Genomic DNA, 25,433 nt, shown 5'->3' on the forward strand with positions numbered 1-25,433 from the left:
TCAGGCAACACTGTAAGATGGGATAAGTGTTCCAGTGAGCTGAGCAGAAGAGGTTGGCTTTACAGACAGAAAAGGGCTGAAAAAAAAAAAAAAAAAAAAAAAAAAAAAAAGAGAGAGAGAGAGAGAGAGAAAGAAAAAGAAAAATGGATTGAGCATCTCAAAGTTATTTTCCTTGGGTAAAAGGGCCAGGGAGACAAAACAATAGAAAAATAACTGCTTATTCAAAACAACCAAAAAATTTCAGGTTACTATTTTGGTAAGGATTAAAGCAGAAGGAAGGTAATTATCATGCAGATTGAAAGTGTCCTATTTGGAAAATTTGATTCTCCCTTTGTCCTGATTTCTTTGAAATTTGGATCATTTAGTTTTGGTTCTAGTGAGATGGAACTTTAGTAGGAGTGACTCTGTTTTGATGAGTTTGGTCTGTCGGAGCCCAATGCAGGAGTTTAGTCCAAAACAAAGGCATCCTGTAATTTTTATTTAACGATTACAACTACACTATAACATCAGGTTTATTAGATTAACTATTAATAGATAGAAATCTACCATTATTTTTGTAATCTGGTCAGTTAATAAACTGTCACTGCTTTCAAATTGGGCAAAAAAAAAAAAAAAAAGAAAGAAAGAAAGAAAGAAAATATTGACTGATTCCTTCAGGACCAGAATATACTACTTTCTGCCTAGACAGCACTTTCTTCTATGCTTGCTTTTATAAGTTTCAAGATAAGCGATCCTATTTTCAATGAGGAAAAATACCAGGTAAGAAACAAACAACAACTGTGGAAAACAATTTTTAAAACTGTACATTGGGGTTGTACCACAATTCAGAGGTGAGTGCTCTGAAACAGAGACATTTGAAGTGTGGGACAGACCTCTCATGTCTAAATTCCAAGTCCAAGTTCTTTCTGCCGAAGAATATCAGGAAATGACTTAGACATTCTTCCACACCATCAGTATATGTCATGTTTCCCAAGAACACCCCAAGGTGTGAACCACTCCCACCAAGCCAGGGTCTGGCAAAGCTGCAGTCCAGCGTCCGGAATAAATCCCGCCCCCGGCCCGCCCCGGCCCGCCCCGGCCCAGCTAAGCAGAGACACGCATTGGCAAACTTCGCGCCTGCGCCCACGGACCTGTTACTGTTGGTGGGAGTCGCGCATGCGTCAGGTAGGAACTTTGTTTCTTCTGTCCCACACCTTTTTCTTTCAGGCTGGGTTAGTTAGGGAGCGCTTCCGGGTCAAAGGGTTTGCTTCCGGAGAGCGGGAAGGCTGAAACGCGGTGTTTTAACTGGAGCCCCGTTTGCAAGTTTCTGAGTGCAGAAGACAGTAGCCATGGACAGGTCAGTCCTGATGGTGACGACTGGACCCAAAGTCTTGTCCCTCTTGCCTGTTAGCGGAACGAAATAAATAAAACCAGGCTTCCAGAGGAAGCCGGGGAGGTCCGGGTGGCTGCTTACAGGACTCTTTTCCTGGCCGGGAGGTTTGGCAATTGATGAAGGACAGGCCTCCTGGCTTGGGCGGAGCAAGGGACACCAATAAAGATAATCTTATATTTCTACCGCTACTCTGCCTTCTATTTGGCGCTTTCTCGTAACTGTGTTCACTTGTGAGGTGGGCGGGGTATGTGGTAGCTGGGCAGTGGGAATGCTAAGTGATCAGCCCGAGATCACAAAGCCAGTCAGTGACAGTAATGAGATCTCAGCCTAGACCTTATGATTAAAAAGTGTGCCAGCAGAGGCTGGGGCTGTAGCTTAGTGGAAGAGTGCTTGCCTAGTATGAGTGAGGCACTGGGTTCGATACTCAGCACCACATTAAAAAATAAAGTAAAGGCATTCTGTCCATCTAAACTACAAAAAATATATATATTTTTTTAAAGTCAGCATGAGATAGAGTGCCATCTAATGACCTGATGATTATGCTAGTAGCCTCAAAGTTTCAAGATTCTTACCTTCAGGGAATTTATCGTGTAGCAGTGAAAATGGTGTTGTACTGCACTATGGTAAAAGAAATGAAGGAGCCAGCAAGTCTCTCTGACACGGGAGGTATTAGGAAACTTCTCAAAGAAAGTAATTTTCTAGCGGTTTTTGAATAATAATGGTGCATTGTCAAGACCCAAAACTTGAAGCCAGGCTCTGTGGTGTATACCTGTAATCCCAGCTACTTGGAGGCTGAGGCAGGATGACACAAATTGGAGACCACATGGGCAATTTAGGGAGACCCTGTCTCAAAATAAAAGTAAAGGGGCTAGAGTTATATAGTTCAGTGATAGAGCGCTTGCCTAGCATATGTGAGTTTTAGAGTGTAGTCCCCAGTAATCCTCACCCCCCAAAAGAGAGAGATTTCTTCAGTTAAGGAACTTCTTGATCCACCAGGGGAAGAAAGATTTACTTTCATGAAGCAATTATATAAAACAATGTTATATATTCCAGTGTTGAAATAGGACAAAGTAATATACTGAGTGCTATAAACTCAAAGTCTTTTTTTAGTTAAGACTATAAAGAATAAGGATTTGGAGCAGGAGAGGATTTTTAATTATTTATTTATTTTGATACCATGGATTGAACTCGGGGGCACTCAACCACTGAGCCACATTCCCAGTCCTATTTTTGTGTGTGTGTGTGTGTGTGTTTTATTTAGAGACGGGGTCTCCCTGAGTTGCTTAGTGCCTCCCTGTTTCTGAGGTTGGCTTTGAACCCAAATCCACAGTCCTCCTGTCTCAGCCTCCCACTGAGACACATCTCCAGCCCTTTTTATTTATTTTTTTATTTTGTGAGAGGGTCTTGCTAAATTGCTGAAGCTGGTCTCGAACTTGGGAACCTCCTGCCTCAGCCTCCAGAGTGGCTGGGATTATAGGAATGTGCCCCTACACCTGGCAGCAAATACTATATTAAAAGAATTTAAGGGCTGGGGATGTGGCTCAAGCGGTAGCGCGCTCGCTCGGCATGCGTGCAGCCCGGGTTTCGATCCTCAGCACTACATACAAAAGATGTTGTGTCCACCGAAAACTAAAAAAAATTTAAAAAAATAAAAATAAAAGAATTTAATTATACTGTTTTAGGAGTGGCTTTGCGGAGATGTCATCCCCTGTGATCCGCGAGGCAGAGGTGACACGGACTGCTCGGAAACAGAGTGCACAAAAAAGAGCCTTAAGTATCCTTTGCATTTTAAGGATCGGTATACAATTGCAGCATGTTTTGAATCAATGTTGTAGGATTTTCTTTTAATGAGAGGTATTAAACATTATCTGTAATAAAATACTGTAGAAGTTAGTTTTGTTCACTCCATAGATATTTTATTTGGTCAACATAATGCTCTCACTGAAATTCAATGAGATTAATATTTATGTTTTCTTGATAAAATGTTCTATTTTACTGCTATGTTATAGTTAGAATTTCTTTTTTTAATTTGAAATTTTGGCTGCAAACTCTTAAGATCGATATATAATCTAAGACATCAGAATTTGAATGACGGGAAATTAGTTACTTATAACTTGGATTAAAAAAAAGGTAGCCACAAAATACATGTTCTTGAAAAATTTATTTATAAATTTTGTGTGGTAAAGCTATGGTTAATTCTTATGGTTAATGATCTTTTCTTAACTCTTCCTGAAGTCCGGGCTTCTCAAGATGAAAATTTTGGAAATACTACACCAAGAAACCAAATTATCCCACGAACTCCCAGTTCATTTCGACAGCCTTGTAAGATTGTTTTTGTTTTAAAGCATTTAATAATAACAATAGTTAAAATAGCAAATATCATTTATTGTGCACTTAATAAACATTTGATTTTAATCATATAAGCACAAATAATAATGATTACAGTTATTTGTCGAACTCTTACTATGAACAAGACATTGTTCTTCACATAAATACACAGTAACTATGACAGTGTTATCTCTATTTTACAACTATCACTAGAAGTGATAGTTAGAGAAGTTAAAATGAGTAATAAATTCCATATGTAATGGAACAAAGATTAAAACATTAATCTGTTTAAAGCACACACCCTCTTATACTGTGCTGCCTCAGTATGCTTTATAAAATTGGAATATGAAGGATTTTTAACTGAGCAGTTACAGTATAATGAAAGCATCTCCACTGTATAAAATTTTTCCTGATAGACTTAGTATCTTAGTAAGTTAAATCTTTATAGATGTGTTAATATTTAAAGTATTTATTTGGCTAGGATCCAAATAATTGAAAATTGGAAAATTATTCTTTACTGTTTGCTTGCTTTGTTTTGATGACCACTACTCCCACAACTTGGGTTCTTTTTATTAACTTCTTGTTTGTAGTTACTCCACCAAATCGAAATTTTCTAAGGCATCCAGATGTTTCCTCCATTCTTGGAACAGGAGGGAGGTCTCCCCGGCTTACACATTCTTCAGGATTCTTGGGAAATCTGTCCATGGTATGTATAAAATTAGTGCTGACTGGGTACAGTGGCACATTCCTATAATCCCAGCTACTCACAAGGCTGAGGCCGGGAAAAACCCCACAAACATTCAGTCACAGAAGTGATCTATGTTGTGAGAGTATAAGGAGAATTTGACTAAATTTGTATTTTGTACTCAAGGGGTAAAATAGAAAACCTTTGAAAAATTAGATGGGATGGATGGCTCTTTAGAACTTATAATGTTATAGTATTGAAAATAGGAGAAGAGATGTTATATAAACTGATGCAGAATGGCTTCACCTAGGTATTAAAAATATCCTATTTTTTAAAAAGAAAGTGTTGCCAAGAAGAAGGAAACAGAGGTTTTTGTTGGAGTAGAAGAGTATTATGGCACATTTAGTTCCAAAAACAAGATAAAAATGGTTCTATCCTTGGCTCTGTGCTTTATTAAACAGCCAGAATTTTTTTTTTTTTTTTTTTTTTTTTGTACCAGGATTGAACCCAGGGTGTTTAACTACTGAGCCACATTTCCAGACCTTTTTATTTTTTATTTTGAGACAGGGTCTCACTGGGTTGCTAAGGCTGGACTTGAACTTGCAATCCTCCTTCCTCAGCCTCCCAAGTTGCTAGTATTATAGGCAAGTGCCACCATACCTGGCCAGGCACAGAGATTTTTATTTTCATGTGAAATTGTCTAAGTGTATTCTGAAGAGTAGTCTTGCCTGTTAAACCTCTCCTTATTAAAGGTAAAATCCATCGTTCTATTTATTTATTTATTTTTAAGTGTGGTGGTAGGGATCAAACTCAGGACCTCATGCATGATAACCAGGCACTCTACCAATGAACTACACTCTCAGCCCCAAATCCATCTTTAATATTTATTATAGCATTGGGGCTAGAAATATAGCTCAGTGGAAGAATGTGTGCTTAGCCTGCACGAGGTTTTAAGTTTGTCCTCCCTGGCACTACAAAGGAAAAAAGAAAGGATAAAAAAAATATACTGTCCTTATGAAACTTATTTATTTTGACAGTGTTTTTTTGTTTTTGTTTTTTTCAATTTTTGTTTTGTTTCACTTAAAAACATGAATAAATTGCCTGCTTTTGGATTTAAGCAAAAGAAAAAGTGTACTGCTTCAGATCTATAAGATTAATAGTAAAAATTTTCTCTTTTATAGTAGAGGTATTTTCCTGATTTTTCCCAATTTGTATGTCAGTCATGAGAGATAGTACTGGGTATAGGTTTCTCTAAATTAAATAAAATTAATTGCTTTAATATTTTTACCATATGTCTACTGCGAAGATTTGATTGTAGACCAAAGTACTTTCTTGCATTTCCTCTACATCAGTATTTCCAGATACAGCCTTTTCATATATAGATACTTCAGTTTCTGTCTCTGAGATATAAGGATACTTTTTTTGGCATATATTACTGTTAACACATGTAACTAACACAGTAATTCGTTATCATTTCAGACATCCATTTTATATCACTATTGCTTAATGACAAGGATGCTTTCTGAGAAATGCACTGTTGGGTAATTTTGTTGTCATGATCATAGAGTGTACATATCAAACTAAGATGCTAGAGTGTCACTGGGTGATATGATTTTGTACAACACGGTCATTTATGTATTGTTTATGGAACATAATATATATAATGACTGTAGACATTATAGTACATATTTCAGTAAGTGCTTGAAGTTCCTGTTCTATCAAAATTTTTGTTGTTTTGTTTAAATCAGAATCCAGAAAAGGTGAACACATTAGACATTTATGTATCTTTAAGTTTTCTAATGTGTAGTTCCTCATCTTTTTTTTTTTTTAATTACTATTAATTTGTTACAGAAACTGCATTATTTGTCCTGTACAGGTCCCCAAAAGTAAAAAATTGAGGTGAACTTACATGTAGGACTTTATTTTACCTACTAATAAGAGCATAAATTTTACAAAGTGTAATCTTCATTGACTTTTTTTTTTAATATTTTTTATTTTATTTTTATGTGGTGCTGAGGATCGAACCCAGTGCCTCACACATACTAGGTGAGCGCTCTACCTCTTAGCCACAACCCCAGCCCCTTCATTGACTTTTTTTAAAGGCATGAAATAATACATTGGAAAAAACAATTTAAAAACCCATGGATTCTTTAACAAAATAAACCCTGTTGGCTATCTTTTTAAAAATGAAAATCATATATGTAAGGTTTCAGTATTTTTTAACTTTATTTAGTATTAAAATATTTATTCACCTAATAACAATAGCTCCATTGCTTTTCAAGGTAACTAATCTGGATGACAGTAATTGGGCAGCTGCATTCTCATCACAGCGTTTAGGGCTCTTCACAAACACAGAGCCGCACAATGTAACAGAGGATGTAAATCTCAGTGCCGTTATGTTACGTGAAGATGATCCTGGAGAAGCTGGTAAAATGGCTTTTAAGTTTTGTGACAAAGTAGCTTTTCACTTTACAAAGGTCAAGGAAACTATCTCCTGTTCCTGAACATTATTAAATACTTTTTTGGTTGGGGGGAGTGCCATAAAATTTTTTTTTTCCCCAAAATACTGAAGACTAGAAGTCAAAGATATTGGCAGGGGTTACTTTCTTTTAAGATTTCTCTCCTTGGCTTACAGGTGGCCATTTTTCTCCCATGTTTTTACATAGTTTTCCTTCTATGTATAACATTGTTATGTAGGTTTTTCATTACTTTAGCATCATAAGCTAGCACTCATAGATGAGTGCTAGTCAATGTGCTTACCAGTAAGCATTAACTTATATAATACCATGGTCCTTTCCATAGTCTATTAAAGAGGTAATCATTCCCATTTTAGAGGAAAGGAAACTGCTACTCACAGGGGTTAAATTAGCTTGCTTAAGATCACCTGGCTAGGAAGTAATGGCAACTGGATTTGAAACTAAGCAGTTAGATTTCAGAGCCCTGCTCTTAATACTTCGGTAACCACTATTTTCTTGTAGCATTTGCTAGTAATATGTACCCAGGTATAGAGTGACTTAAAAATACTTTCTTAAAAATACTTTCTCCTTAAATACTTAAAAGTACTTTCTCCTTAATCTACAAAATAGAAGAATACCTTAAATATTGTACAATGCTATACTAAAATGTATGTATTTCCCCTGAGTAGAACATATTAGTGTCCAGTATAACTCTTAGCTACTTTGATATGGAAAACTTAAAATACAATTCAGGTGTTCTAAAATTTGAACCATATACTGGGTTTTTTGTAACGATTATCAATAACACATAAAAGACTAATAACTACTACATCTTTGGAATCTTAAAAGACTTACATGTAACAAAAGAAAAATAAACTGGACTATATCAAAAGTTTAATCTTTCATGTATCAAAAGATATAATCAATAGAGCAAAAAGCAGCTAGGATGTAATGAAAAAATATTTTAAATATATATCTGATAAGGAGTTCATATCTAAAATGTATACATATATAAAACTCCCATAACTTAACAATAAAACATTAATTTGGTTAAAAAAAAATAGGCAAATCTAGGCGGCACAGTGGTGCACACCTGTGATCCCAATTACTTATGAGGATGAGGCATAAAGATTGCAGTCAAGACCAGCCTGGTTCTTGATTAGTTAAACCCTGTCCCAAAATAACATAAAAAGGTCTAGGGACATGGCCTATTGGTAAGCACTAATAGCTCATGTGACCTGGTTCATTCCCCAGTACCACCCCCTTCCCCCCAAAAATGGCAAAAAACTTGAATAGACATTTCTTAAGAGAATATATGTACATAGCCATTAAGCACATGAAAATATACTCAACATCATCATAATCATTATAGAAATGTAAATTGAAACCATAAAATAACAACTATTGACAAATATAGAGAAATCAGAACTCTTGTGTACCGTTGTATTGGTGTGAATGTAAAATGGTACAACCTCTGTGGAAAACAGTTTGGCAATTCCTCAAAAAACTAAAAATAATAATATTATTCACAGTACCTATTATCCATTTTTAGATGAATGGAAGAATAAAATATAGTACTTACATAAAATAGAATAGTTTTCAACTAAAAATGAAAGACATTCTGACATGTATTACAGCATGGATGAACCTTGAGGATGTTATGCTAAGTGCAATAAGTCAGTTTCAAAAAGAAAAATATTGGGGCTGGGGTTGTGGCTTAGTGGTAGCATGTGCAAGGCATTGGGTTTGATTCTCAGCACTGCATATAAATAAATTAAATAAAGATCCATCAACAACCAAAATAAATAAATAAATAAATATATATATATATATTTTTTTAAAGACAAATATTGTATTATTATACTTAAAAGAAGTACTTAGAGTAGTCAGACTTCACAGAATAGAATGATGGTTGCCAGGGGCTTGAGAAATACAGGATGGGCATTTGTAATGTATATTTTTTTGCTAAGTGCAAATTTGTAATGTATATTTTACTGATTAAAATGTTTTAGGACTAGGATGTAGCTGAGTGGAAAAGCACTTGCCTAGCATGTAGAAGGCCCTGGGTTGGATCCCAGCACCGCAAAATAAATAAATAAATAAATAAACAGCAGTGAAAAGAAAATTATTTTTGTGTTTTCAAACAGAATTACCTAAAGTATGTCCTTTTTCTTTTTAATGTGTTTTAGCATCCATGAGTATGTTTTCTGATTTCCTGCAGTCGTTTTTGAAGCACTCTTCAACTACAGTTTTTGACCTTGTGGAAGAGTATGAAAATATTTGTGGTAGTCAGGTAAACTAATTTTACTGCATCAAGGTCAAATTTCCGGACTTTTAGTTTTATTGAACAGTATGAACCTGTTACTTTCCATACTAATTTTAAAAGAAATGTCTTAGGAGCCAGGTGCTGTGGCTCATGCATTGAGGCATAAAAGTAGGCATACTTTGGAGGCTCAGGCAGGAGGATCAAAGACAACCTGGAAAACTTAGCAAGACCCTATGTCAAAATAAAATTTTAAAAAGAGATGGGGATGAACCTCAGCGCAAGAGCCCTTGATTCAATCCTCAGTAACACAAACAAACAAACAAAAAAAAAATGCTTTAGGGGTGCAGTGGCAGGAGAGATAGGGCGGTCAGCCAGAGCATCTCTGCTTTTTATATATTGAAGGCCCATAATAAGATTTCTTTGGAGGAACAAAAGAAATCTGCTTAAAGAAAATAAAAAATGTACAGAGAATTCAATATTCAACAATAAGAAAACAGTTGAAGTTTTAAAAATGTACCTTGGCTGCTGTTGTTGAATCTGAAATCTAAAGTTAATTAATCCCCACCACCCCTGTACTGGGAATTGAACCCAGGGGCAGTATGTCACTGAACTACATTTCCAGTCCTTTTTAAAAATTTTTTATTTTGTGACAGGGTCTTGCTAAATTGCTAAGGCTAGCCTCCAACTTGTGATCCTCCGCTTCAGCTTCTCGAGTTGCTAGAATTACAGGCATGCACAACCATGCCTGGCTATAAAAGTATGTTAAACTCATATGTATATACTCACATAAATATACCTTGCCCTAAATTTGGGTCATTTCTAGTGGGAATGTTATATTATGTTCAATTCAGAAAGACAGAAATAGGTTAGACCTCATGCTTGGTATGTGCCTTCAATTCCAGTGACTTGGGAGGCTGAGTCAGGAGGATTGCACATTTAAGGCCAGCCTCAGCATCTTAGACACTGTCTCAAAGTAAAAAATAAAATGAACTAGGATTTGGCTCGGTGGTAGAGTGCCCCTGGGTTCAATCCTCAATACGCCCCCCCCCAAAAAAAATGTAGAATAGGAAAGATTTATAATATGTATATATACATTTAACACTGTGTACTTGAAGAACTCAAAGTTACTTAAAAACTCAAAATTTTAGAAAATTAACCTCTTTAAATTTTATGGTTTTAATTCAGGTGAATATACTGAGTAAAATAGTGAGCCGAGCAACCCCTGGACTGCAAAAGTTTTCAAAAACAGCCAGTATGCTGTGGCTTCTTCAACAGGAGATGGTCACATGGAGGCTGCTAGCTTCTTTGTATAGGTAAAATTGTATAGACTTTATAAATGAAATGAACATAAGGTAACAATAGGAAAATTAATTTGTAAGTTAGAGTAAGATGAGTTTGGAAATAAATTTTGCCAATAAAAATAAATTTTTGAGGCTTATCATTTCTAATATAGTTGTCGGGTGAATTACAAGAAAAGAAAGGGCTTTCAGATCATAAAGCTGGTGACTAAAAAAAATTTGGCTATGTATAAAGATTTAAGGAAAGTGCTAAAAATAGAGCAATACTTAGATGAAGATAGATTTAGAAAAAGAACTGAAAGGTATACTTTATATAATGGAAGTTTGAAAAAAGTTAATCAAGTTTTCTATCTCATGCTCAGTGGTTTTCGCTTTTTACTGTTGCTTTCCATGCTGATGAGAAAATAAAGAAAATCATATTACTCTTATTTTTCCATATAGAAAAGGTATATGCATTAGCAGGTAGTCATTAGAGACCTTTTTGTAGTGTATATTTTTAGTAAACACCAGTTTTGTTCAGGTGTCAAATTCAACAGGCATTTACTACTCTTGTATTCAAAGTTTAGTGATTAAGTAAATTGGAAACTCATTTGTTGGTGACAGAATGCATGTGTTCACATGCAATAGCTTAAAAGGTGATTTCATACATTCATTCATGCAAAATTAAGACCTTTTCATTTTGTGTTATTTTTTCCTTAGGGACAGAATACAGTCTTCATTAGAAGATGAAAATATGTTTGCAATTGCTGTAAGTTTTATATTAGTTTTTTCCTTTATAGATGCTTAAAAATTAAAATGTTTTTTAGTCATAAGATGTGATATTTCAACACTCCATCATGAATTTCTGCATTTAAAAAATTTTACAAGTACATAAAAGATTACAACTTGGTAAAATGATCAAATACTGATTTACATTACAGACTATAGGTAAAAGTCCTTCTTTATCTTCCTGACTATTCAGCATACCAATTTGGGTTGTATCCTACCAGATATTTTTCTGTGCAACTTTATACATACACATTTTCTCGCATATAAGTTGTTTTTTTAACATACAGTTTAATTTCATTTATATATTATACTGAGTACTTTTGAGTTATATTTCTTAATTATTGTGTCAATTCATATAAGTTTACCTTATTTTTTCATGGAAAATCAGAATATAAAGATGCCATAAGCATACATTTCCTGCTGGACAGGTTTAGGATGTTTCCAGTATTTTTGCTATAGTAGTCAATAATGCATTTGAAAATTCTTTTTCATGCTTATTTGTGTATTCCAGTATTTCCTATATTTTCAGAAGTACATTCCTTGGGCCAAAATTTGAGATTGTCATTACTTAATATGCCAGTTCTTATTCTTCATTAATAGTTTATGAAAATGTTTATTCTGGTGACATATTAGCAATCATTTGATATTCCCAACTGGAAAAATATCTCATTTTAATTTGTAAATCCTTAGTCACTAGTGAAATGTCATGTTTTTTCATTCACACCATACGTATTTATGAATTTGCATTCATATCCTTGGCTTATTTCCCTATTATTTATTTTCTTACTAATCCTTTTTTTATACATATTAGCAACATTTTTCTGTTACTTGTTTTCTAACTCTATGAGTTCTTTTCCATTTTCATCTGATCACATGTCTTATGTTTTCCTTTTGCAAGCATTATCTTGTGTCACATAAGGAAGGCCTTTCCTGTTTCACTTTATTTATTTATTTATTTATTTTTGGTGAACCTAGGAGTGCTTAACCACTGAGCTACAACCTGGCCCTTTTTTGTAATTTAGTTAGAGACAGGGTCTTGCTGAGTTGCTCAGGACCTCAATAAGTTGCTAAGGCTGGCTTTGAACTTACAGTCCTCCTCCCTCAGCCTCTGGAGCCTCAACCACTGGGATTACAAGTATGTTCCACCACATCTGGCTAATTATTTATTTGTTTGTATGTTTATTTATTTATTAGTAAAGCACCCCTGGGTGAGTTGAGCACTCTGGATTCAATCTCTAGTACCTCATTAAAAAAAAAAAAATTCACTGTTTCCTTCTAAATTTAACTTTTTAAAAAAAGTCAAAAGCTTACATAATAAGTTGTTTTTTTGTTTGTTTTGGAGAGAGAGAGAGAATTTTTTAATATTTATTTTTTGGCAGACACAACATCTTTGTTTGTATGTGGTGCTGAGGATCGAACCTGGGCCGCACGCATGCCAGGCGAGCATGCTACCGCTTGAGCCACATCCCCATCCCAACATAATAAGTTCTTGAATTTATCCAGTCTGAGTTTGTCTATAAAGTAGGCGAGAAATTTAACTTTTTTCAAGTAAATATTCATTTATCCCAACAAACCAATCTTTCTTCACTGATTTGTAATGCTAACTTTATAATATACCCAATCATATTTATACATGGAAGTTTTTGAATTGATTGATTCATTTGAAAGCCAGTACTATACAAAATGATTTACTCTAACTCAAGAAATTTTAATATCTGGGTAGGATAAGTCCCCTCTCCCATTTATAAGTACAGTTTTGGCTATATTTTGCATAGTATTTCCCTTGACAAACTTTACACTTTCCATTTTTAAAAAATCTTTAATGGTATGTTTATTGAAATAATAGTGAATTTGTAGATTAATTTGGGGAAGAATGTTATCTTTACCATATTGAGTGTTCCCATTTGTAAGATGGTATCTCTTTCCATTCAGATCTTTCATATAGGTCTTGTGGTCTTCTCTATAAAGTTCTCTGTGAATCCTACTATAAATGGATTCTCTTATATTTTCTAATTAGTTATTACTGTCAAATGGAAAGTTACTGATTTATGTGTAGCATTCTTATTTGCCATCTTTCTGAGCTCTCTTACCATCTCTAATAGTTTTTCCTTTTGATTTTATTGGATACTCTATATCTTTAGTAATCATCTACAAATACTAAGTTTACCTTACTCCTTTATAGTCATTATCCCTCTTTCTTTTTTTGGTTTTGGGGGTGACAGGTACCAGGGATTGAACTCAGGGGCACTCGACCACTAAGCCATATCCCCAGCCCTGTTTTATATTTTATTTAGAGACAGGGTCTCACTAAGTTGCTTAGTGCCTTACTTTTGCTGAGGCTAGCTTTGAACTGGTGATCCTCCTGCCTGAACCTCGGAGCCGCTGGGATTATAGGTGTGTGCCACCATGCCCGCTGGCTCTCTATTTATTTTTGTTGTTGTTGGTACTGGGGATTGAACCTGAGGGCCTTTACCACTGAGCTATATCCCCATACAACATCGAATTATATCACTAATAGCAGACATTCTTTTCTTGTTCCTGAAAAGAATGCTTCTGTTTCATCCTTACATTTGATGGTTCACCACAGATTAAGAATATTTTTTCCTCCTAATTTACTAAGACGGAAAGGGTATTGAATGCAGTCAAATGTTTTGTTTTGTTTTGTTTTAGCTTCTATAGATCCACCATGCGGCCAGCACAATGGTTTCATTAATGAGGTTCTTGGCATAAAAGTTAGCTAGAAGAGATCGAAATAAAACACACAGACTCAGTTACCTGATTTCTATTGCCAGGTCCTAGACGCTCCCCTCTCTGGTTCCCTCCTCTAACCGCCCAGCAGGGCAGCAAGGATTACTCAGGGCTAGCAGGAGAGAGAGAGAGTGAACATGCCTGGGAGTAGCTTTTTATTGGGGAACAAGAGATTCAGGGGAGAATTCCATCCAATGAAGGTTGAGGGGGGACTGCACTCCAAGGTCAGGGTCAGTGATTGGGCCCCCGGGGTCAGTGGTCAGTCACACCACCCCCACACGGACAGGTTCTCTCATCAGGAGAGGGCCAGGAAAATTCCGACACAGCCAGAAGTCTCAGGCCCAAACCCGGAGTCGTCCAGTCATGCATGAGAATGGCTCTCCACATATAGATACTTGCTTTACTTTATTAGTGCAATAACTTGTAATAATAGTTTCACTAATATCAGATTATCTCAGGGTAAGCTGTCAGTCATATTGTATTCCTAAATATACTAATAAATTCTGTTAGCTAATATTTGATTTAGGATTTCCCTAAGTATGGTTTCTTCCTTTCTTTCTTTTTGGTAACATTATCATCCTTTTGGTGTCTAGAGTCCTGCTGCCTCTCCAGAACATGTTCAGAAATCTTCCATCTTTTTTTGTGTCCTGTTGAAGAATGTAAAATTATTTGTTCTTTGAAGTCTTAAAAAAACGTGCCTGTATCCAGCACTCAGGGCTGAGGCAGGAGGATCAGTTGAGCCCATGAGTTCAGACTAGCATGAGCAACAGTTTAGTGAGAACCCATCTCAAAAACAAAACATTGAGACCAGATGCCTTCTGAGGGTTTAATTATTTATCTTTTGATTTAAAAAGTAATTGAGCCTAGCACAGTGGTGCACACCAATAATCCCAGCAGCTCCAGAGACTGAGGTAGGAGGATCTCAAGTTCAAAACCAGCCTCAGCAAAAGCAAGGTGCTAAGCAATTCAGTGAGACCATGAGACCCTGTCTCTTAATAAAATACAAAATAGGGCTAGGGATGGGGCTGAATGGCAGAATGCCCCTGAGTTCAATCCCCAGTACACTCCCCTACCCCTACCCCCGCAAAAAAAAAAAAAGTAATTAATGTTTGAAGGAAGTATATAAGGAAAAGAGAATAATATGTATTTTTAAAATAAATAACTTAAGCTGTCTATGTCTATTAGTCTGCTTTTTAACCTAAAATATTTTTAGTATCTTTCCAATCTCTTAATTATTTATTCCACAAATACCAAAAAAGTAACATACACATTTAAGGAAGGTACTTATATTTGCATACTCATTGAACTCACTTATTAGTTCTCATACTTTCCTAGTGACTGTTTTTATATTTATTTTTTAGGTGTACACAATACCTTTAGTTTGTTTGTTTTTATGTGGTACTGAGGATTGAACCCAGGGCCTCGCATGTGCTAGGCAAGTGCTCTACTGCTGAGCCACAACCCCGCCCCCCCCCTTGGATTTGATTTTTTCAAGTAGGCAATTCTGTTATCTATACATAATAATGGCTTTGATTCTTTTTCCCATATTTATTAGTATATAGTTCTTTTTCTGATTTTATTGTGGTAGCTAGAATTTTTTAGGTAAAGTTGAATAATAGAGATTCTTCTTTTAGTCTGCTGCATTTTAAAGGAATTGTCTCACTTTACAGTTAGAAATAGTACTTGCTAGAGGTTTTAATCAGATAGTTACACTATTCTTCTAATTTGTGAATTGTTTGCATGTTTGTGTGTTGCTAGGCATTGAATCCAGGGCCTTGTACTTTCTAGTCAGGCGCCCTCCCACTGAGCTATACCCCTATCCCTTTTTATTTTTATTTTTTTAATCTTTATTTTATTTACTTATTTTTATGTGGTGCTGAGGATCAAACTCAGGGCCTCACACATGCTAGGTGAGCGCCGTACTGCTGAGTCACAACCTCAGCCCCCCTTTTTATTTTTTATTTTGAGACAGATTCTCACTAAGTTACCCAGCCTGGGACTTAGGATTCTCATGCCTCAGCCTTCTTAGTAGCTGGGATTACAGGCATTTGCCACCATGTCCAACTTGAAGTTTTTTTTTTGTTTTGTTTTGTTTTTTTAATCAAATGATATTTTGGCATTGATCAATAAGTTCATGTAGGCTGAAGATACAGTTCAGTGGTGGATTGGTTGTCTACCACATGTGAGGCCTTGGGTTTAGTGGCCAGAACTGTTTAAAAGAAATAAAATAGAAGTTAATATAGCTTTTCTCTTTTTATTTAACATTTATTTTTTTTAGTTGTAGGTGGTCACAATACCTTTATTTTATTTTTATGTGATGCTGAGTATGGAACCTACCCAGTGCCTCATGCAGGCTAGGCGAGCGCTCTTCCTCTGAACCACAACCCCAGCCCAGCTTTTCTCTTTTAACCCATAAATAAAATAGATTACTAGATATGACTCATGCTTGAACTAGTCACAATATATTATCCTTTTCATATACTGTTTATGGTTACTTTGCTTCTATTTCTGTAATGTTGTCATTTCAAGTCAGTCTTAAAAGCCTTGGATTACATTTAGGTTTTACTACTTACTATCTTCTGCCATGTTAATGAAAAGATTTTTAAAGTTGGGCTGGGGATGTGGCTCAAGCGGTAGCGCGCTTGCCTGGCATGTGTGCCGCCCGGGTTCGATCGTCAGCACCACATACAAACAAAGATGTTGTGTCCGCCGAAAACTAAAAAATAAATATTAAAAGATTCTCTCTCTCTCTCTGTCTCTCTCTCTCCCTCTCCCTCTCCCTCTCTTTAAAAAAAAAAAAAAAAAAAAGATTTTTAAAGTTCATTTTTTTTAACTATTTTATTTTGCTTATTTTTCACTGAAGCAACACATTGGGGAAATAGAACTTTTACATTCTAATTGTAATAAATTGAAATATCAGGCAAGAGCAGCTACAAATTAATCTAATCAGGTTGAAATTTACTTATAGATATTTTTCAAAGATGAATATACAGGACTGGGTGTGTAGTTCTGTGGTTGAGTGGTTACCTAGTACATGCAAGGCTCTGTATTCAATCCCTAGCACTACCAAAAAGAAAAAAAAAAGATGAATTTGCATACTGACTATATAGTAAGATGTGTGGGTGATTAAATATACTTACTTCTGGTTGGCTTTTATTTTTCTGTTGAAATAATATTCTTACAGCATCTTCTTTTCTTTTTTTATGTACTTGTAATAGGCTATTAATGCCAGTGAGAAAACAGTTGTAGAAGCTTTATTTCAGAGAGATTCACTTGTTCGACAAAGTCAGGTATGTCTAGAAATTTTAAATTTTGTTTCTAAATAAATAGAGAAAATGTAAATGACATACAATTTAAAACTGAAGTTTTTAAAATGTAAAACCTTTTCTTTCTACTTGATCCTTTTATTGGTAATTCAAAGAAATTTGGAAAGTTGTTCTTTAATTTTTAAATAACAATGTTTTGCATAAAATAACAATCCTGTTTCCAGGAATAGCCTGTTAAAAAACTGTATTGTTCCTATGGAATATTTTATTCTTTTCTTAAAATATTTGTTTGTCTTAAAGAAGTAGAATAGTGGGCTGGGGATGTGGCTCCCAAGTGGTAATGCGCTCGCCTGGCATGGGGCGCTGGGTTCAATCCTCAGCACCACATAAAATAAAAATAAAGATGTTGTGTCTGCTGAAAACTGAAAAATAAATATTTAAAAAATTCTCTCTCTCTCTCTCTCTCTCTTTAAAAAAAACAAAGAAGTAGAATAGTGTTTGGAAAAATTGTTACTTGACATTTTTAAAATCAGAAATTACTTAAATGAAGGGTAGGAGTTCCACTACAAATGAAACACCAGATTTTATAATTATTACTAATATTTTTTTTTTCTTAGCTGGTGGTAGATTGGTTGGAGAGTATTGCCAAAGATGAAATTGGAGATTTTTCTGATAATATTGAGTTTTATGCAAAATCAGTATATTGGTAAGTCACTGAGCTTTTGTTTCTGAACTCACTTAATGTTTATTTTGTTTACTTATCTTTCAGTAAATGTTTATTCAGTTTTTACTTGGTTTAAATTGTGAGCAAAACAGATAAAGCTCTGTCTTTATGCAGTTTATAATTGTTTAAGAGAGTTAAACAGCAAATAAATATATGTCCTGTTGGAGAGTTAAGAACTTTGGGAGAAAAGTAAATTAGTTAATTAATGGAGGATGGCAATGAGTCTTATTTTAAGTGGAAGAGGTGGTCAGGGAAAGGTTTACTAATGTGAAAGATAGTAAGAGCTGAGCACAATGGCACATACCTGTAATCCTAGTGATTTGGGAGACTAATGCAGGAGTTTTGCAAGTTTTGAGGCCAGCCTTAAATGTAACTGAGTGGTAAAGCATTCCTGGGTTCAATCGCCAGTACTCCCACTACCCCTGGGGAAGAAACAGAAAAGATAGTAAGAGACTTTTAAAGGAATAAAGGAGACTGGGAGCATTGGTACATGCCCGTGAGTCCCAGTTACTTGGGAGGCTGAGAAAGAAGGATCACAAGTGTGAGGCCAGCCTGGGCAATTTAATGAGATCCTGCCACACACACAAAAAAAGGCGGGATATAGCTCAATGATAGAGTACTTGCCTAGGATACATGGGGTTCTGGATTCAATCCCCAGTATCACCAAAAAAATAAGAAGAAAGAAAAGAAAGGAGGCAAGTTGTGCAAAAGTTGGCATGACAAACGTTCTGAGGTAGAATAGAAACCTCAAAGATCCTGAAAAGGAAAAGTATTTGCACAGTTAGGCCACTGTGAACAGAAAAGGAAATGAGATTGGAGAGAGCCAGCTCAGATGAGACTTACACTTAGGCCAATATAAAGATTTTAGGCTTTATTCTAAATGTAATGGAAGACCTTGAGAATAAAAGAATGACATGATCCAACTTATGTGTTCAAATAATCACCTTGCTGCTTTTTAAAAATAATCATATTTTGATCATCAGGAAGACACTTCTGCTTTGTTTTCCACTTATATTTTGTTTTTTAAAATTTTCAGTGCTTCTAAATTATTATAGCACCTTGAAGCCAAAAACACCCCTAGGTTAAAAGAACAATTTATTTCAGTACTTAAAAATATTTAGATTGCCCTTGAATTCAGTAATATGTTTATATAGAGTCTATAGCTCTTTTCTTTGCTTAACTAGGAAATTAGAACTACTCAGTGTTTGTTAAAAATTAAATCCTGAGTAGTGATTTTTCTGAAAGGAAGAGAAAGTTTCATTTTCAGGAAAAAAAAATTTTCTTGATTAAATTTTCCTGATAAGATTTTTGTGACTTTTTCATGAGCTAGTCTTTTCTAAAAAATGATCAGTGATATAGATCAGTAATACAGATCCCCACTTATGTGTTTGGTTTTGTTTGTTTGTTTGTTTGTAATACTGGAAATTGAATTTAGGAGCATTCTATTAATGAGCTTTTTTTTATTTTTCTGAGACAGGATCTTGCTAAATTCCCCCAGGCTGTCCTCAGACTTGTAATCCTCCTGCCCCAGCTTCCTGAATAGTTGGGATTATATGCACCACCATACCCAGTGATGATTTGGTTTTAGCTAAAGCATCAAAGCAATCCAGTGGGAATGGAATCTCTTTTCAACAAACTGCAGAAAAACATCTGTAAAAAAGTTTCCTCGAATTATATCCAACAATTAATGTAAAATGCATCATCATCCTAAATGTAGAAACTAAACCCATATGCTTTAAATAGAAACATAAGAAGATATCTTTGTGACTTGAGGACAGGCAAATGTTTTCTATGTCACAGAAAGCAGTTATCAGGGGGAAAAAATGACTTCATCAAAGTTAAAAGAATCTCACTTAAAGACACCATTAAGAAAATAAGTGGGAACAAGACACAGACTAGTAGAAACATATAGAGCATTAGTTCAAGAAGAATACAACCCTATTAAAAAGGATAACCCCAGGCTGGGGATATAGCTCAATTGGTAGAGTGCTTGCCTTGCATGCATAAGGCCCTGGATCAATCCCCAGCCCCATTTAATAATAAAAAAAAAAAAAATGATAATCCAGTAAAAAGGGCAGAAATGTAAAAAGCACCTCATAAAAACAGATCAGTGCTGGGTATGTTGACACACACCTATAATCCTAGCAATTTGGGAGGCTGAGGCTGGAGGATCACGAGTTCACAAGGCCAGCTTCAGCAACTAAGTGAGGCTCTAAACAACTTAGTGATAACTGACTCAAAATAAAACATAGGCTAGGGATGTGGCCTGGTAGTAAAGCATCTTGGTTCAATCTCCCAGTGACAAAAAAAAAAGGAAAACAAAAAACAGGTGAATGAAAAAGTGTTCAACATCATTAGTCATCTGAGTCAAACTGCCTCTTGCACGTTTTTCCCCTAGGTTTATATAGTCTTATTACTTTGACTTGATTTGATTTTTTTTTTTTTTTTTAAGATATAGCCTATTTTAAGCTGACGCATACTTGTAATCCCAGTGGCTCAGGAAGCTGAGGGAGGAGGATCGTGAGATCAAAGCCAGCCTCAGCAAATCAAGGCACTAAGCAACTCAGTGAGATCCTGTCTCTAAAAAAAATACAAAATAGGGCTAGGCATGGTGGTCGAGTACCCCTGAGTTCAATCCCCAGTACCAAAAGAAGTAGGCCTATTTTAAATGGCCTCTTTAAAAATATTTTTTTTTTCCTTTCAGGGAAAATACTCTCCATACCTTAAAACAACGACAGCTAGCTTCTTACATGGGAAGTGTCCGTCCACTTGTCACTGAATTGGTATGTATTCTTTTTTTGGTGTGTGGATTGAACCCAGGACTTTGTGCTTTGCATGTGAGGCAGACACTCAACCCACTGAGCTATTTCCCCAGCCCTGGTATGTATTCTTGAAATGAAGGATGTCTTTAGTGATAATTTTAAAAATTTTAAGAGCTGAAAATTTTCTCCTGGACCCTTGTTTTAGTCTCCAGAAGGCTTGTATGCACTAACATTTTACTCTGAAATAACTAAGTTTCATTTTAATTTGATGGAATATATTTGAACATATGCAGGCCTGTAAATTGTAAAAGAAGATACAGAAAGTGTACCTGATAATACCTGATATACCCCGTATTAGAAACAAATTAATTTTGATCTTACCAGTTTGACACTTCAACTAAGAAGAGGCTCTTGTTGGGAGGAAGTGGCTCTTCTCTATAGAAAGTAGGGGGAAAGAACAAATCCTTGAACATTAGCTTGAGGTTAGAAAGATTATTTTAGGATATGAGTGATAGAAATAACAGTGGATTTGGAAAGAACAGGAGCTGAACTATTTCAGAAATAGAGCTTTATTGGGCTGGTGTTGTGGCTTAGTGGTAGAGCACTTGCCTTGTGTGAAGCCCTGGGTTTGACTCTCAGCACCACATATAAATAAATGAGTAAAATAAAGGTCCATCAACAACCAAAAAAAAAAAAAAATAGAGCTTTGTGGATGACAATGATATGTGAAATGTTTATATGATAAGTGAGAGAAATAACCAGTAGTTGGAAAAATTTATAAAATTCTGTTTGGTAACAGAGGTGGGTTTTGAGGAAATTGTCTAGAAATTACCCAAACAATAAATTGTTACTAAGTTACTTTGCAGCAAGCAACAGCTGAAAATCATTTATTATTTTCTTTTTTTTTTGGTAGAGGGATTGAACTTTGGGGTGCTTAACCACTGAGCCACATCCTCAGCCCTTTTTTTGTATTATATTTAGACAGGGTTTCACTGAGTTGCTTAGGGTCTCACTAAGTTCAGAGGCTGGCTTTGAACTTCCAGTTCTTCTGGCTTAGCCTCCTGAGCCACTGGGATTACAGGCATGTACCACTGGCTTATTTTACTGGCTCATTTACTCTTCATAACTAGAAAGTGGTGATTTCCTTTTGCTAGAGAGAGACCGTGATCCAAAATTGAATGATTGTGTCCTCAAAATATTTGTGAATTGACCTATTATGGATTCCATTTTCTGAATTGATCTTCATAGTACAATACACTAGTAACATTTAAAATAAGAATTATTTCAGGTCACATTAAACTATGTTTTTGTTTGAAATTCACTCTGCCGCGCGACCAGCGCGCGAGCTTCATAAAAGAAGGTTTGAAGCATAGAAATTTACTAGTGAGTTTTAAAATTAAAGAGACATACTCTCATTACCTTTAATTCCCAGCTCCGGAGACGGCTTCTCCTAGCTCCCGCCTCCAGCCACCTAATGTGGTGGCAAGGATTACAGAAAAGGCTAGTGAGAAAGAGAGAGCACACCAGGGAGTGAGCTTTTATTGGGGAACAAAAAAATTCAAGGGAAAATCCCATCCAATGAAGTTTGAAGGGGGCAGCATCCCAAGGTCAGGGCCAGCTATTGGGTCTTCTTCGGGTCAGTGGCCAGGCACGCCTCCACACGGACAAGCCTTCGTACCTGGGACAGGGTGGGGAAGGCTCTGACACAGTTGCGTCTAAGCGCCTCTCACCCAGCCAGGAAGGTAACTCAAATCACGTGCGAGGATGGCCTCCCACATTCACCATGTAGATAATGTGGTGTTTGCTGCTAAAATGAGTTCAATATATTATACTCAATGTTTAAAGGCATACAAAAGGTAGTAAATAGGAATAACCATTTTAGGGGATGTTAACCTATTAGAAACCTAATTTATTTTTAATTGGACATTGTTGTGTTCTACATGACATTAATCCTAAAATGGGTACTTAACAGATTCTCTTTTCATGTTCTCAGAAAGTGCCAATAAACACTAGTGACAGGGTAGATTCCTTCAGTTTTTCCTGTGTTCTAAGTACCTTGGCTATGTAAGTGCAATGATAGAATGAAGCTCTGTTAACATCCAATGTCATCCAGTGTTAACCTAGGCTAAGTTGGGCTATGCTAGTAGTCTTCCTAAACTAACTGATCTAAACATGTACACTTACTTGTAATTGTAAGCCAAGATTATTTTTTGTTTGTTTGTTTGGGTACTGGGGATTGAATCCAAAGACACTTTAACACACTGAGCTACATCCCCAAAGCTTTTTATTTTTTAAGACAAGAGACTGAGACTCACTTAGTTGCTTAGGGCCTTGCTAAGTTGCTGAGTCTGGCCTCAAATTTGCCATTCTCCTGCCTCAGCCTCCCAGGCTGCCTGGATTACAGTGTGCACCATTGTGCCCAGCCCAGGATTGTTTTAAGTGAGGCTCAGACTATTGTGTGACTATTTTGAACTCTTGTGACACTTTTATTTTCCTTAGTATTTAACTAGACTATAAAAGAATTAAATTCAGTATATAAACTCAGGATACATTTATTGTCTCATTATGATGTTTGTAAAGTATGTAGGTATAGGTTAGGGGTATAACTCAGTGGTAGAGCGCTTGCCTAGCATGTATAGTACCTTGGGTTTGATCCCCAACACCTCAAAAATAAATGAATGAATGAATGATCTGTAGTTGATGATGATTTGTATTTTTACAGGATCCTGATGCTCCCATAAGACAGAAAATGCCACTTGATGATCTGGATAGAGAAGATGAAGTTAGATTACTCAAGTATCTTTTCACTCTAATTCGGGCTGGAATGACAGAAGAGGTAAATCATGTAATACCCTGCTTGCTCTTTTTTTTTTTTTGTACTAGAGATTGAACCTAAGGGTGCTTGACCACTGAGCCACATCCCATCCTTTTTTAAATTTTTTTTAAATTTTGAGACAGGGTCTTGCTAATTTTTGAGGCTGACCTTGAGCCTTGAATTTGCAGTCCTCCTGCCTTTGCCTCCCAACCTGCTGGGATTATAGGCATCTGCCACTATGCCTGGCTTCTACATCTAAATTTTTTTGGTACCAGGGATTGAACCCAGGAGCACTTAACCATGAAGTATATCCCCACCCACTTTTCATTGTTATGTATTTATTTTTTAAAATTTTTTGTAGTTGTAGATGGATGGCATGCCTTTATTTTATTTATTTTTATGTAGTGCTAAGGATCGAACCCAGTGCCTCATACAAGCTAGGCAAGTGCTCTGCCACTGAGTTACAGCCTCAGCCCTTATTTTTCTTTTGAGATAGGGTCTCGCTAAGTTGCTTAGGGCCTAGCTAAGTTGCTGAGTCTGGCTTTAAACTCAGTCCTCCTGCTTCAGCCTTCCGAGTCGCTGGGATTTCGAGTGTGCGCCTCTACGCCCAACTCTACTTCTGATTTTTAAGAGTTCAAAATAAATCTAACCCAAGGTGACGCTATTTAGGTTATGTTGGCTCTCAAATTTATTCTTTCTTTTTTTTTTATTTTTTTATTTTTTTTTAGTTTTCCACAGACACAACATCTTTGTTTGTATGTGGTGCTGAGGATCGAACCTGGGCCGCTCGAATGCCAAGCCAGAGAGCTACCGCTTGAGCCACATCCCCAGCCCCTCAAATTTATTCTTGATTTTGTTGAACCTGAGAAATATCATCAGTGAACTAAATGAACAACAGCATTCTTATCATTATAGAGACTAGCAGTATTTTTGTAATACTTTTTTTCTTCTTTTTTTTTTTTAATATCTTCGTTTTATTTATGTATTTTATGTGGTGCTGAGGATCAAACCTAGTACCTCACACATGAGAAGCAAGCACTCAACCACTAAGCTACAACCCCAGCCCCTTTTTTTTTTGTAATAATTTTACATGAATTAAGGGACATCAGCTTTTTAGTCCCATTTGTTTCTAGTAGAATTAAATGCCAATGGGTGCCATGGGAACATATTGACAAGCCTAAAATCAAAGAGAAAGGCAAGTACTATAAAAACCAAAACAAAGGAAGAGAAAATAAAAAGATACACATGTTGGTAAAGTGAAGTGCCATTACTTATTTCTTAAAAATCATCTATAACATTTATGCCATTAATATATTGTCGTATATTGGTTATACATCTATAAGGTAAAGTACTATACTACTGATGTCCATCAACTGCTCTTTCTTGTTCCTAAAGGCACAACGACTCTGTAAACGTTGTGGTCAAGCATGGAGAGCTGCAACACTGGAAGGCTGGAAATTGTATCATGACCCTAATGTTAATGGAGGTATGTTAGTAGATTCTATTCTGAGAGTTGGGGATAAATGTATTTAGCTCTAAATACCAATCTTTGTGAACTACTGATTTTCTTTTTAGAAATTATTGAAATAAGATCTTATTTTAAACTACAAATTATATTTCTTTTACTGTTTTATAGGAACAGAATTAGAACCTGTTGAAGGGAATCCATATAGACGCATTTGGAAAATTAGTTGTTGGAGAATGGCAGAAGATGTAAGATAAAATATTCACTGACACTGATTTTTGCTTCAGTTTTATTAAGTAAACATTCTGAGTAGCATTGGACTAAGTTCCTATTTTCAAATACGTTCTACTAACTTTGAGGAATAGGCTTACATATTTATCACATACCATGTACTAAGAACAAAACACTGTTATAACACAAATACAAGGATACCAAATGAATTTAGAGGAAAAAAACATTGGGCTGAATCTTAAATTTGGC

General features: G+C 35.7%; 1 protein-coding gene and 1 long non-coding RNA gene across 4 annotated transcripts in view; one reads left to right on the forward strand and one right to left on the reverse strand.

Moving 5' to 3' along the window:
- The first annotated feature begins 1,192 nt into the window (after positions 1–1,192).
- Nup107 (nucleoporin 107) overlaps positions 1,193–25,433 on the forward strand; it is a 45,153-nt gene continuing 20,912 nt past the window's right edge. Inside the window, exons 1-14 of one of the 2 annotated variants that reach the window (XM_046430744.2) lie at positions 1,193–1,336; positions 3,055–3,146; positions 3,608–3,694; positions 4,291–4,406; positions 6,668–6,812; positions 9,031–9,134; positions 10,293–10,420; positions 11,105–11,153; positions 17,140–17,211; positions 17,805–17,893; positions 20,616–20,694; positions 23,396–23,509; positions 24,884–24,974; positions 25,125–25,201. In XM_046430744.2, coding sequence (XP_046286700.1) covers positions 1,329–1,336; positions 3,055–3,146; positions 3,608–3,694; positions 4,291–4,406; positions 6,668–6,812; positions 9,031–9,134; positions 10,293–10,420; positions 11,105–11,153; positions 17,140–17,211; positions 17,805–17,893; positions 20,616–20,694; positions 23,396–23,509; positions 24,884–24,974; positions 25,125–25,201 — 1,251 coding nt within the window. In that variant the 5' untranslated portion in view covers positions 1,193–1,328. Of the gene's footprint in view, positions 1,337–3,054; positions 3,147–3,607; positions 3,695–4,261; positions 4,407–6,667; positions 6,813–9,030; positions 9,135–10,292; positions 10,421–11,104; positions 11,154–17,139; positions 17,212–17,804; positions 17,894–20,615; positions 20,695–23,395; positions 23,510–24,883; positions 24,975–25,124; positions 25,202–25,433 lie in introns of those variants that run through there. The other variant, XM_046430745.2, reaches the window with a different exon arrangement.
- LOC131423676 (uncharacterized) overlaps positions 17,957–25,433 on the reverse strand; it is a 35,319-nt gene continuing 27,842 nt past the window's right edge. The window contains exon 3 of one of the 2 annotated variants that reach the window (XR_009225546.1): positions 17,957–18,333. This is a non-coding gene — a long non-coding RNA (uncharacterized LOC131423676). Of the gene's footprint in view, positions 18,334–22,092; positions 22,175–25,433 lie in introns of those variants that run through there. The other variant, XR_009225547.1, reaches the window with a different exon arrangement.

Source organism: Marmota monax, unplaced genomic scaffold, assembly GCF_021218885.2.
Source record: "Marmota monax isolate L192 unplaced genomic scaffold, Marmota_monax_Labrador192_F-V1.1 WCK01_AAM20220418_F8-fsc00056, whole genome shotgun sequence".
Taxonomy (NCBI): Eukaryota; Metazoa; Chordata; class Mammalia; order Rodentia; family Sciuridae; genus Marmota; species Marmota monax.